Source organism: Sus scrofa, chromosome 6 (genome assembly GCF_054392235.1).
Source record: "Sus scrofa isolate SSC_HxYL_T2T_F1_AM1 chromosome 6, Sscrofa_HxYL_maternal_Yorkshire_Landrace_v2.0, whole genome shotgun sequence".
NCBI classification, from domain to species: Eukaryota; Metazoa; Chordata; class Mammalia; order Artiodactyla; family Suidae; genus Sus; species Sus scrofa.
Genome location: NC_139388.1, coordinates 147,452,452 through 147,467,510, shown reverse-complemented (window position 1 = coordinate 147,467,510; position 15,059 = coordinate 147,452,452). Strand labels below are relative to the sequence as shown.

General features: G+C 34.3%; 1 protein-coding gene across 50 annotated transcripts in view; it reads left to right on the top strand.

The window, feature by feature from the left end:
- LRRC7 (leucine rich repeat containing 7) overlaps nt 1–15,059 on the top strand; it is a 537,967-nt gene that overhangs the window by 248,546 nt on the left and 274,362 nt on the right. For all 50 annotated transcript variants that reach the window (XR_014807988.1, XR_014807993.1, XR_014807989.1 and 47 more), the window contains 2 exons: nt 11,075–11,164; nt 14,936–14,992. Coding sequence is in view for 38 of the 50 variants with exons in the window: in XM_084964727.1 (XP_084820853.1) it covers nt 11,075–11,164; nt 14,936–14,992 (147 nt within the window). In the remaining 12 variants the exon portion in view is untranslated. The remainder of the gene's footprint in view (nt 1–11,074; nt 11,165–14,935; nt 14,993–15,059) is intronic.

Below are 15,059 nucleotides of genomic sequence, written 5' to 3'. Positions count from 1 at the left end.
GTAAATACCTAGGAGTAGTTTTCTGGGTAGTATGTTATGTGCATGTTTAGCCTTAGAAGAAATTTCCAAATTGTTTTCCAAAATAACAATTTCATTGTTCATTCCCACTAGTAATTGATTATAGTTTCTATTGTTTTTCATTATTGCCTTAATTTGGTACTATCAGTTATTTATGTTTTCTATTTTAGACAGCCCAGTAGACATGGTAGCTCATTGTCATATCTCACTGTAGTGTAAATTTACAGTTTTAAGGTCAAGTTAGCATTTTTCCATGTTTTTATTTACAATCTGTATTGCTTCTTTGGTAAAAGTTCAGAATTTTTGTTCATTTCTATTGACTTTTTTTTTCTTATTGAATTATAAGAATTCCTTATAAATTCTGGGTAAAAACCAGATATTTATTTGCAAATATTTGCTCCTATGACCTCTTTCTTAAATAGTGATTTTCGAAATTAAAAAGGCTTTCACTTTGATGAAGGCCTATTTATAAGTTTTTATGGTTTATGCTTCTTGTCCTTGTCTAAGTGATCTTTACTAAATTCATAGTCATAAAGATTTTCCCCTATACTTTCCTCTGGAATTTTGTGATTTGGGTTTACACTTAGGTCTACAATCCATTTAAAATTGATTTTTATATACATGTAAGCTGTAAGGTATGAGGGTCCTGGTTCTTTTATTTATTTATTGCAAATAGATATCTAATTGTTCTAGTACCATTGTTGACAAGATTATCCTTTCTTTATAAAATTATTTGAATATCTGTTTTGTAAATCAGTTGAGCATTTGTGTTTGGATCCATTTCTGGATTCTTTATTTTTTATGTTAATTGTATGCCTCTCCTAACCAATTTTATACTATCTTAATTACTGTAGTTTGTAGTAATTCATATGATCAGGGAATATGAGTCCCTCATCTTCGTCCTTCTGTATCAAAATTATTTTGGCTTGGAGTTCCCGTCGTGGCTCAGTGGTTAACGAATCCCACTAGGAACCATGAGGTTTCAGGTTCAATCCCTGGCCTTACTCAGTAGGTTAAGGATCCAGCGTTGCTGTGAGCTGTGGTGTAGGTTGCAGACACGGCTCGGATCCCGCATTGCTATGGCTCTGGCGTAGGCCGGTGGCTCTGGCGTAGGCTGGTGGCTACGGCTCTGATTAGACCCCTAGCCTGGGAACCTCCATATGCTGTGGGAGTGACCCAAGAAATGGCAAAAAGACAAAAAAAAATTATTTGGGCTATTCTCTACCCTTTGCTTTTCCATATAATTTTTATAATCAACTTGTCAATTTCTACAAAAATATAAAAGCCTTGTGGAATATTGATAGGAATTGTATTGAATCTTTTTTTCATTATAGTTTATTCAATGTGTTGAATGCCATTCCCTCTGCTATACATTAGGTCCTTGTTGTTTATCTATTTTATTTTTTTATAGTGACTTTTGTTTTTTCCATTATAGCTTGTTTACAGTGTTCTGTCAATTTTCTACTGTACAGCAAGGTGACCCAGTTACACATACATACATACATTCTTTATTATTGTCATGCTGCAACGCAAGTGACTAGATATATTTCCCAGTGCTATACAGCAGGATCTCATTGCTTATCCATTCCAAAGGAAATAGTTTGCATCTATTAACCCCAAATTCCCAGTCCATCCCACTCCCTCCCCCTCCCCATTGGCAACCACAAGTCTATTCTCCACGGCCATGATTTTCTTTTCTGTGGAAAGGTTCATTTATGCCATATGTTAGATTCCAGATATAAGTGATATCATGGAATACGTCTTCCTCTTTCTGATTTACTTAATATGAGAGTCTCTAGTCCCATCCATGTTGCTGCAAATGGTATATTTTGTTCTTTTTTATGGCTGAGTAGTATTCCATTGTGTATATATACCACATCTTCCTAATCCAATCGTCTGTTGATGGACATTTGGGTTGTTTCCATATCTTGGCTATTGTGAATAGTGCTGCAATGAACATGTGGGTGTATGGGTCTTTTTCAAGGAAAGTATTGTCTGGATATGTGCCCAAGAGTGGGATTGCTAGGTCATATGGTAGTTATGTATTTAGTTTTCTTTTCTTTTTTTTTTTTTTTTGTCTTTTTGCCATTTCTTGGGCCGCTCCCGCGGCATATGGAGTTTCCCAGGCTAGGGGTCTAATCGGAGCTGTAGCTGCCAGCCTATGCCAGAGCCACAGCAACTCAGTATCCAAGCCGCGTCTGCAACCTACACCACAGCTCATGGCAATGCCCGATCGTTAACCCACTGAGCAAGGGCAGGGATCGAACCCACAACCTCATGGTTCCTAGTTGGATTCGATAACCACTGCGCCACGACGGGAACTCCAGTATTTAGTTTTCTAAGTGCTTCCATACTGTTTTCCATATTGGTTGTACCAATTTACATTCCCACCAACAGGGCAGAAGGGTTCCTTTTACTCCACACCCTCTCCAGCATTTATTTGTGGACTTATTAATAATGGCCATTCTGACTGGTGGGAGGTGGTACCTCATAGTAGTTTTGATTTGCATTTCTCTAATAATCAGTGATGTTGAGCACTTTTTCATGTGCTTGTTGGCCATCTGTGTATCTTCTTTGGAGAAATGTCTATTCAGATATTCTGCCCATTTTTCAATGGGGTTGTTGGCTTTTTTGCTGTTGAGTTGTATAAGTTATTTGTATGTTTTAGAGATTAAGCCCTTGTCGGTTGTGTCATTTGAAACTATTTTTTCCCATTCTTTAAGTTGTCTTTTTGGGGTTTTTTTGATGGTTTCCTTTGCTATGCAAAAGGTTGTCAGTTTGACTAGGTCCCTGTATTGAATCTTTATATTATATTAATTGGGTAAAATTAACATGAGAAAGATATTAAGTATTCCTATCTTTTAACATAGTATATCTCTATACTGATTTAGATCTTTAAAAAGAATTTATCAATGTTTTACAGATTTAAGTGTACAAATATTGCACATGTTTTGTTCATTTTATTCCAAGAATTTCATGTCTGAGAGGCAATTACAAATGATTTTTCTATCATTAAATTGTTTATTGCTGATATATACAAATACAATTTATTGTTGTATATTGACCTTATACTCTGCCACCTTAATAAATTCACTTATTAGTTCTGGGTAAATATTTTGTGGATTTATGGGGGAAGGGGTAAGATTTTCTATGTAGACTATCATGTCACTTGTGAATAAAGTTCCCGTTGTGGCTCAGTGGAAGTGAATCTGACTAGCATCCATGAGGACGCAGGTTCAATCCCTGGCCTTGCTCAGTGGGTTAAGTATTCGGCATTGCCGTGAGCTGTGGTGGGTCGCAGACACGACTCAGATCTGGCATTGCTGTGGCTGTGGCATAGGCCAGTGGCTGCACCTCTGATTCAACCTCTAGCTCTAGTTTTGGCCCCAAAAAGACAAAAGACAAAAAAAAAAAAAAAAAAAAAAAAAAAAAAAAAAAAAAGATGGTTTTATTTCATGCTTTTCATTCTGTAAGTCTTTCATTTATTTATTTTGCCTTATTATCCTGGCGAGGACCTCCCCTACAATGTTGAATAGAAGAGATGATAATAGACATCATTGCCTTATTCCAAATCTTAGAAAGAAAGTATTCAGACTTACATTATTATATATGATTTTCACTTACTGGTTTTTTAAATACATGCCCTTCATCAGGCTTAGGTAATTTTCATTAACCTATTTCTCACTTCCTTTTGAGCTCATACCAGCAGGGCCCTCAAAGTTTAGATTTCTACTTTCAAACTTTTCAAGATCTAGTCTTTCTCTATGATACTCCTCAAGAGTCATGCAATCTCTGACCACTTACTTGTTTCAAAGCCACTCCACATTTTTTTAGGAATTTATTACAGCAGAATCCCAATTCCAAGTACCAAAATCTGTGTTAGTTTTCTAATGCTGTATGAGAAATTACCACACACACACAAAAATAAATAGATAAATAATAAAAAAATAAATAAAAAAAGGAGTTCCCATCGTGGCGCAGTGGTTAATGAATCTGACTAAGAACCATGAGATTGCGGGTTTGGTCCCTGCCCTTGCTTAGTGGGTTAATGATCTGGTGTTGCCGTGAGCTGTGGTGTAGGTTGCAGACGCGGCTCAGATCCCGCGTGCTGTGGCTCTGGCGTAGGCCGGTAGTACAGCTGCAATTCAACTCCTAGCCTGGGAACCTCCACATGCCATAGAAGAGGCCCAAGAAATGGCAAAAAGACAAAAAAAAAAAAAAAAAAAAGAAAGAAAGAAAGAAATTACCACACACTTTTGTGGCTTAAAACAACACATATTTTTTATCTCTAAGTTTCTGTGGATCAGGAATCTGAAAATGCTTTAGCTGGGTTCCCTGTTTGAGAGTTTAACTAGGCTACTATCAAAGCATCAGTCAAGCTGTATTCTCAACTGGAGGCTCAACTGGAGAAAAACCATTTTCAAGCTCACTCAGATTAGAGTGAGTATCCTAGCAAGGTAGAGTCATATGATATAATATGGTTATGAGAATGATGTCCTATTTGCTGCATTCCACTGATTAGAAGCAAGTCACTAGTTTTCAAGAGGAGAAGATTTTCTGAACTTCTGGAAGCAAAGATCATGGAGACTGCCACATCTTTGATATCTGTTTTGCTGAAACTTTTCATTATAATAGATGTTGAATTTTGTCAAAGGTTTTTTTTAATGATACAGACAAAGTCTACCTGTTCATGAAGTATTACACTTTTTATACCTTAATGGCTCTGAGTTGATAATATTTTGCAGAGGATTTTCCCATCTAAATTCATGAGGTCTATTAGTCTGAAATTTCTTTTCCTGTAATTTCTTTGTCTAGTTTCGGTATCAGGGTAAAACTGGCCCCATAAAATAGTTGGGAAATGTTGTCTTCTATTTTCTGCAAGTGATTGTATAGAATTTTACTTAAATATTGGTAAAATTTTCAGTGAAAGTTTTAATTACAAATTTAATTTTCATAATTTTAAATAGTTATAGGGTTATTCAAATTACCTAATTACCTAAATTACCAAATTTTTTTTTCTTGAGTGATTTCTGGTAGTTTATGTTTTTTAGGAGTTTGTGCATTTCGTATGTTTTCAAATGTATTGGAATCTCACTTTAGTTTTTTTTGTTTTGGGTTTTTTTTTTTTTTTTGCCTTTTTAGGGCCACACCCATGACATATGAAGGTTCCCAGGGTAGGGGTTGAATCAGAGCTGTAGCCGCTGGCCTATACCACAGCCACAGCAATGTCAGCATCTGTGACCTACACCACAGCTCAGGGCAGTGCCAGATCATTGAGCAAGGCCAGGGATTGAACCTGTATCTTCATGGATGCTAGTCAGGTTCTTTTCCACTGAGTCACAATGGGAACTCTGGCATCTTGCTTTTAATGATATTCTTTTATTAGCCCTTTAATATCTGTAAGTTCTCTAGTGATCCTCTCTGTTTCATTTCTGGTATCAATAATTTTCCTTTTTTTTTCTTTTTTTGCTTGATTTGTTATACTAGAGATTTATCAATTTTATTGTTCTTTTAAAAACAGATTTAGGTTTCATTCATTTTTTTCTTCTTTGCTTTTCTCTTTATTTTCTCTGATACAATATGAAAGTTACAGTTTTCAGTGTTATTGCCCTAGTTTTACTTTTGGATGTGAACTTTATGGTATAGTCTGAACGCCTTAACCAAGTCACTGATGAAAATTATAATAAAATTGAAAATAACAACTTCTTACTGAGAACCTATCATGTCTCTGGTTTTTAGATACATTATTTCATTTTCATCTTCACAGCAACTATGAAGTAGGTAAATATTATCTATATACCTTTTTATATACAGAAATGCACAAAGATAGTATTTACATTTCTGGGTTCCCTTTATTGTGTTTCACAAATTCTGAAGAAACATTTTGATTTTGGTTTAAATTAAAAGATAGATTTTGAAAAATTTGAAAAGTTCTTAATGCTCTACAATAAGGAAATAATTAATAAATCATGGTACATCTACTGAATGGATATGAAGATTATATGTAGGGTGACCATATGTCTTTGTTTGCACAAGCCATCCCATTTTATACTTCTTGATGTGCTATGATTAATAATAGCTCCCTTTTAACTCTCAAAAGTGTCCTAGTTTGAATGATAGATTATGTAGTCACTCTGGTTATATAAGAAAATTGAAAAATAATTACAAAGTAAGGGAGAAATCATGATACGAGTTTGCAGTGATGCTAAAATAATTAATTAGAAATAAGGTCAAAAATAAATAAATGAAATGGTAATAATGGTTGTATTAAGGGAGGTGGAATTATGAGCAGTATTTTTCCTTCCTCTATTTTCTAAGTGTTCTTTGATAACATAATGTTAATTTTATAATCTTAAGCTTATAAATTAAATGTTTATGTGTAAAACATCTTTCCAATTACAGTAGAAGTTCTTACATTGACTTTTTAATCACAACTTACAGCACCTGTATTTTAATTTCATTTAACTGTTCTATTGTAGGTCACATACCTGCAATATGTTTTCATGAAACTTCTAAAGCAAACACAATCAGAAAAGAAAAATGTTGAAACGAGGACATCTGTAGCCAATTTTAATTTGCCTTCTCCAACAATAAAATTAGCATTAATATAAGTATTTAAATTAGTATTCTCGTTAATATTGAAAATTCATAATAAAAACAACACCAAGGAAAAGTAATAAAACTGCTCCCATCTAGTGAGTTCTTGATATGGGGCAAATAATCATTTACTCATTGGAGCAAATCTGAAAGTGGATAATATTATCATCATATTACAAAAAGGAAACTGAGTCTTACAAAGATTAATTTGCAAAGGTCACAGGGATAAATAGTTGAAAGAACTGTGATTCAAACTTAGGTCTTCTGACATAAATGCCCATGTGCTAAACCACTAAACATTTTGGTTATCTGATTCTAGTATCTTTTCTTTATTGTAGTTTGAATATGCTACTTTAAGGTAAGCCATTAATAAAATGAAGCTGTTTCCTTAGGAAGAGAATTATTTACCAATACATATTAAAAAATCTATACATTGAATTTTTTAATAGATCAATCAAATGTGGAAAATCACCAGTTACTTTAGGGAAGGGAAAACATTTCGTTAGAGTTCCCTTAGTGTAAAATGTTGGATTTCATTGACTATCTTGGAGGAGCCTAAAGACAACCTATGATTTTCATCTTTCTCAAGTTTATCTGGTTTGCTAAGGAATATCATCGTCCTTGTGGGTCCTTGTACATTCCCTGAAAATGGTAATGTTGACATGTGGAACCATTGTCACTATTAAAACTACAGAATCATACTATAAAATTAATAGTAAATAAAGTTGAATGTCCCTTTAACAGACTTACTGACTACATATTTTTCAAATGATATGTTTTCAAAATACAATGCTAGATCATTGAGAAGATTAAAAAATTCCTTCTCAAAGAATGTATAATTTATTCCAGGAATAAAAAATTCCCAACACTTGTACAAAACATAATTGCTACAAGCATTTTGCTAAATCTTTGAATAAAATATTATGGGGGAACTTAGGAAGAAGACAATAATTTTGAATAAGTGCAGGGTAGCCATTCAACTAATTCTTATTGAGGTAAATTGAAATTTAAAAAATTCACATACTACTTATTAAACAAGACATATTGTATAAATATACCCTTTAATTCTACATTTTTTAAAAAGAAAGATTCCATATAAAATGTCAACATGTCTTTGTTTATAACCAGTCTGAAAAAAACTATCTTACTTTGTATTCTGGCTTTTTTTTATACATATAACTTATTTTTGGCAGTCCAGTTTTGCAATTGGAAGCTGCCCAATGTAGTCAGTTCTTAAATCCTTAGAGAAATGCTCTATGCAAGTGCCAGATTTTCCTTTAGCATAAACTTGGCCAGAGAAAAAGCATAAAAAAATATATTTTTGATCAAAAAGGAGTGCAACGTAATACCATTTACTGCATGTATATGTGAATAATAGACTAAGGTAAACTGTCATTCAAATATCCCTATAACTAGAAAATTAGTTCTTTTAAAGGATGTTTATTTATTGATAGTTACAACATTAAAATAAATTATTAGATCAAAGGTTTTAACACTCTTTTTATTTCATACCCATTAATCTTCTTTTTTGAAAAGTCATAAATGATTTCTTTTTTTGAATGACTATAGGAACCAAAAATACATTAAAGATAGTAGCTAAATTGAATTGAAATCTTTTGAACATCTGTGCCATCATCATAAAAACTCTTGGACTATTAGGATATGACCACTAATGTATAAGAAATGAAAACATTGAGTAAAACAAAGACCCACAATAGATGGTTTAATCTTATAGGATAAAGTTCAGACCTTTGAGTTAAGCATTGAACATCCTCTAAATCTTGGCTGCTAGTAATAGTCTCAAATCTTAACTTCTAATACTCTCATGCATAAAGCAATCCCTCTAGGCTCATCTCTTTGTCACCCATTTCAGGTGAATTTTTCCTCTACATTATAAAAACTCTCACTCCTCCCCTGCCTCTTTTCTGCTTTTATGAATCCTACCTCCCTTTGAGAGCAAATTTATGGAAACATCCTCTATGAAACCATGTACAAACAATTCATTTCCAAAATACAAAGTGAAAGAAGATATTTACAGCAAAAAAAAAATATATATATATATATATATATAGTCATTGTCCTGAGTGTATAAAGAATTCCTACAAGTTGATATAACAATATTAATTGTGTTTAGTTTGGATTCTCTGGGGAAAAAAAAGTTTAGAAAAGAATTCAAGCAATATACTTAGAAAATGGTCTCAGGAAATACTTGTTAAGGAAGTGTTATCAAATTATTTATTCTAGTGTGGACCCCTGGACCTTAAACTTTCGGGGGAACTCTGGGAAACACTTTAAACACGTATTAGAGTTGTCAGGCACAGTGGGTGAGGGAGCAGAGGTATTAATACTCTTGCTAGTCAACACTTGAGAGCTCTTCCTAGGGACATTAATCTTTTGTAACCAGTAATATAACATAAGTAATCTTTTGTACAATTTATAGAAGCAGTGTTTGAAATAGAAAACTCTACAAAGAAAGTAGAAACAACTGTAATATTCAGTTCAGAATGATAAATAAATTGTGGTCTATTCATACAATGGAATGCTATGCTACAGTGATCAGTCATCTACATCAAAATGAATGAACTTCAGTTAATAAATGAATTACTTAATGTGAGTTTTTTTTAAAGTCTCAAAAAAGTATTCATAATATGATTTGATCTATATAGTGGAAAACTATGTGACTCTATTTTAGGGATTTAAATAGATGTGGTAAAACTCCTGAAAAAGCAGAATAGTAAACATCATTCAGGAATTTGTGAAGCAAGTAGAAAGACGTAACCCAGAGGAGTTTAAAGATACTGGTTCTATTTATTAAATTATATTGGGAGTTCCCATCAAGGCTCGGCAGAAATGAATCTGACTAGTATCCATGAGGACACAGGTTCTATCCCTGGCCTCACTCAGTGAGTTAAGGATCTGACTGAGTCATGAGCTGTGGTGTAGGTCGCAGAGACGGCTCAGATCTGGCATTGCTGTGGCTGTGGCGTAGGCCGGCAGCTGTAGCTCCAATTCACCCCCTAGCCTGGGAACCTGCATATGCCATGAGTGAAGCCCTAAAAAGACAAAAAGTATTGTGGGCACACATATACTCTTTTATATACATAAAATATTCCATAAAAAAATATTGGGCAGAGGAAGAAAAAACATGAAAAGAAACTCAGATATAGTGTTCCAGGAGTAGGAGGGAGAGCAGGAAAAATTGTTTATTAGAAGCCGAGAAGGAGGGAGCAATGATGGCAACTGTTGATAGGCAGTGTAGATTAGAAATGAAATGAAAGTAATGGAATTGGGACTTAAGAGGTCATCAGAGGCTTTGGTGAATACAGTTTCAGAAATAGAATTGGGGTAGGTGCCAGAAAGCAATGGCTTGAGGAGTAGTAAAAAGTAGTGAGTAGAGGCAACTTTTTAATTTGTCGATCAATGCAAGGAGCGAGATAGGTTGTAATTTGAAGAGAAGACAAATTTGAACACTACTTAGAAGTATTTTGTAAAAGAACATAGTCTTGTCTAAAGCATAGATAAAGGCATTAAGTATTTAAATAGAAATTTAATTATAAAAAATCAATATCCTTTTAAGAAAAATTCTTGATTTAATTCTTCTTAGTAAAAATTATTTAAACATTTCAAATAATTATTTGATCTAACTGTTAAGATTTTCCCAAAGGATATTTTCTCAACTCTTTTAATGCTTCTTCAGTCTTCAGGATGCTGTTTAATTACTGTTTCAATGTTCTTATTCATTCTTAGTGCACATGAATTGAATCAATTTGAATTATAATGTACAACTATGTTGGACCTGCATTAAAGAAATTATCAGTTAAGGGGACAAAATATTCCTTCTCTTTTCATGTTGGGCAGCTTTAGTCGTCATTGTTACCATCTGTAAACAAATTTTAATGATTAAGAGAAAGAGTAGATAGCCTTGCCTGACTATATATGTGAATATTCTATTGGGAAAGAACATTAAGGGAGTTCCCTGGTCGTTCAGTAGGTTAAGGATCCGGCATTGCCACTGCTGTGTCTAGGGTCACTCCTGTGGCCCAGGTTCAATCCCTAACCCAGGAACTTCTGCAAGCCCCAGGCACAACAGAAAAAAAATAATAAATAAATAAATAAATAAAATTTAAAAACATGACATAAACTTGAAATTTCCATAAAAATATCTCACTGGTGTGCATAAAGTTAGGGCAACAGTAAGAAATGATGTCGCTCTCTGTGGCAGTGACATAAATCTCAGCATAGCAGAGCAGTGTGGAGGTGGGTGAATGCCATTTATTTTAATAACAGGCAAAATTTTCAAGCTGTAACAACACGGTCAATAAATTCTTCCATTACTGTGATACCAAAGGAGAGTTGAAAAATGTATTACACTTCTATTTTTTCTCCTTAGAGATATATATTTTTGTTCTGTTTCTATGGCAACATTGATACAGTGATTAAACCTTTAACTCCTTTCTAGACTCCCTGATGGCTTCACGCAGCTTCTAAACCTGACCCAGCTCTACCTGAATGACGCCTTTCTTGAATTTCTTCCAGCCAATTTTGGAAGGTAAGAATAAGAAATGTAAATGATACAATTGTATTTCACTTTAAGGAAAGCACTTTACCAGCACCAATAGGTAAGGAGGTGTCAAGTGACCATTGTAGTTGAAGATACCCAGTTATTATCCAATAAATGAGACCATGTCAATTAGTGAAACATTTTGCAAAAAATGAACTGAAATTAGGCTTTTTCATGTCATTAACAATCAAATTCCAGATGAATTAAAGAGTTAAATTTTAAAAAAATCAGAAATGATTTGGAAAAAAATGCACATGAATATTTTTGATTCCTGGGTTGGAAAATACCTTTATCGCATAGAAACAAAAGAAAATATCACAAATGAATGGACAGGTTTGAATATATAAATGCTTTAAAATAAAATAATAGTAGAAAACCTTTAATATTAAGGTAAAGTAATAAATGGGAAAATCTTTCTACCGTATACAGAAAGCAAACTATATACTTATAAAGCATTCTTGCAAATGAGTATGAAAACAAAGGTCTCATTAGAAAAAAATGGGTAAATGATATGTACAAGCAGTTCAAAATAAATGTATAAATTGATAACACATAAAAAGAGTTTATCATCATAAATAATACAAATGTAACAGTAAATGGATAGAACCTGTAAAACTGTTTACAGAGTATGAAGAAAGAGATAACATCACACTGCTGATGAAACTGAGATTGCAGAATGTTATATACTCCATGCAAGGCGATGTGCTTTTTTTATTTTTACTTTTTAGGGCCACACTCGTGGTGTATGGAGGTTCCTAGGCTAGGGGTCCAATCGGAGCTGCAGCTGCCAGCCTACACCACAGCCACAGCAAGTGGGATCCGAGTCGCATCTGCCACCTACACCACAGCTCAGAGCAATACCAGATTCTTAACCCACTGAGCGAGGCCAGGGATCAAACCCACATCCTCATGGATCCTAGTTGGGTATTTTAACCCCTGAGCCACTAAGGGAACTTCCAAGTGTGCTTTAAAGGATTGGGAAATATTTACAACGTTGTGGTTACCTTCTAGAAAGAAATCATATCATCATATATCACACTAGGATTTATGAACAAGGATGTTTATCATTATTTACAGTATGAAAAATATGGAAGCACATATCCATCTCAGAGATTGGCTAAATATGTTAAGGTGCATCCATATATCAATACCATGTAGCAATTCATAATCTTGCCTAGAAGTTTTTAATTCCTGTTGTGTTTAAAACATATCATAACTGTATATAAACTGTGTTTTCCTGAGTGAAACTATGGATGATATTTTTTCATCTTTTTATCTTTAATATTTTTATACTTAATATTTTCTAGGTGTTTTAGAGTGAGTTTTTTTTCTCCTTCGGTTTTATTGAGATATAATTGACATACAGCACTCTATGAGTTTAAGATATACACATAATGACAACATATTTATTGCAAGATGATTGACACAATAAATTTAGTTAATAGGGAGTTCCCGTTGTGGCTCAGTGGTTAACGAAACCAACCAGGAACCAGGAGGTTGTGGGTTCGATTCCTGCCCTTGCTCAGTGGGTTAAGGATCAGGCATTGCCGTGAGCTGTGGTGTAGGCTGCAGACGCGGCTCAGATCCATTGCTGTGGCTCTGGCGTAGACTGGTGGCTACAGCTGCGATTGGACCCCTAGCCTGGGAACCTCCATATGCTGGGGGAGCGGCCCAAAAAATGGCAAAAAGACAAAAAAAAAAATTAGTTAATGTTCACTACCTCATAAATTACAAAAAAAGTTTTTTTTCCTCATGATGAGAATTTTGAGAATTATTCTCTTAGCAACTTTCAGATACACCATATGCCATACAGCAGTGTTAACTATAGTCACCTTATTATGTATTACATCCCCAGTGCTTATTTATTTTCTAAATGTAAAGTTGTATCTTTTGATCACCTTCATCTAATTCCCCCATGCCCACCCCTGCCTCTGATCTCATCTCTTTTTCTTTTTTTTTTTTTTCTTTTTAGATTTCACATGTAAGCGAGATCATACAGTATTTGTCTTTCTCTGCCCAGCTTATTTTACTTAACATAATATCCTCAAGAGTCCATCCATATTGGACCACGTTGTTGCAAGTGGCGGGATTCTTTTTTCTTTTTTATGGCTGAATATTCCATAATGCATATATATTAAATACATTTTCTTTATCCATTCATCTGTCAATGGAAACTTTGTTTCCATGTCTTGGCTATTTTAAATATAAAAGTAATATTAAAAGTTAAGACATTTTAAGTTTATTGTTAACTGTATTTTTCTAAGTGATCATCTTTGAAATTGTTCAAATAACATTCTGAATATAAGTTGACACCCATCTGCTGGCAGAAGCTAAAACATAACATTAAGAAGAACTCAGTGGAGGAGCTCCCGTCATGGCTCAGTGGTTAACGAATCCAACTAGGAACCGTGAGCTTGCAGGTTCAGTACCTGGCCCCGCTCAGTGGGTTAAGGATCCTGCCTTGCCATGAGCTATGGTGTAGGTCACAGACGAGGCTCGGATCCTATGCCGCTGTGGCTCTAGTGTAGGCCAGTGGCTACAGCTCCGATTAGACCCCTAGCCTGGGAACTTCCATATGCTGCAGGAAGCCGCCCTAGAAAAGACAAAAAAAGAAAAAAGAAAAAGAATTCAGTGGAATAATGTAGTCTTTTAACAGGTAGCAGCCTCTAGTTGCATACAGAAAAACCTCAAAAGTTTTCCCAAATTCCCTCACTTTTTTGTGGATGATGATACCACAATACCTACAAATACTGTACACCCAGACGGTTTTGAAAATTCAGATATTCAAAGGAGCATTTGCCTACTTTCTAAGTGATTGATACTTCACCATTTGTTCATATAAACTAGATTTTCCCTCTGGCACCGATCACAACACTACAGATAAGTGTTTTTGATTTATCAGATCAGAAATGTTTAATTAGGAGTTCCCATTGTGGCTCAGCAGTAATGAACCCGACTAGAATCCATGAGGACCCAGGTTTGATCCCTGGCCTTGCTCAGTGGGTTAAAGGATCTGACATTGCCTTGAGCTGTGATATAGGTTGCAGATGAGGCTTGGATCTGGCTGGTGTTGCTGTAGCTGTGGTGTAGGCCAGCAGTTGCAGCTCCAATTCAACCGCTAGCCTGGGAACTTCCATATGCCACAGGTGCAACCCCCTGAAAAAGACAAAAAAAAAAAGAAAGAAGTGTTTAATTGATTGTATTATGTGCACAAGTTTTTTGTCTTGAATTTTATTAGTTGTCTTTTGCTCGTCTTCATATAGGGGGAATAATGGGGGCAAACAGTTACATAATACCAAAACCCAAACCACTTGGGATTGGAATTCAATTTTATGTAAATTGTCTGCCAGAAATGCTCTGTTTTATTCTTATAATCTAAAAAGGTTTTTAATCTTCAGATGGATAATTTAACAAAAGTGAACAAAGACTCTAGTATTTAGTAGACATCCAAGATGTTGAATGCATATAATTAAACAACAGTGAATACATTTTTATAAAACTTAGGAAATTTAGATGACTTGGACTCAATGATATCTTTGAAAGGTCTTTATTTTTAGGAAAGCAATATTGGTCATTGTCCAGTGTTGATGCAACCCTACTCATAATCGGTTTTCATAATTCTTAAAAATCTCTAACCATGGTATGTAATGTTTGGACATAGTTGTTTGGACAATAGAATAGAGTGACAGCTAACTTTACCACAAGAATATTGTTTTATGGAGAAATATTAAGAAGTGATTTTTAAATTCATTTTTACAGACTTGCCAAATTGCGGATATTGGAGTTAAGAGAAAATCATTTGAAAACTCTACCAAAGTAAGTGACTGGTATTTTCTAGATTTTAATTTGTGATTTTTCACTCATAGGAAAAAAAAATAACTTT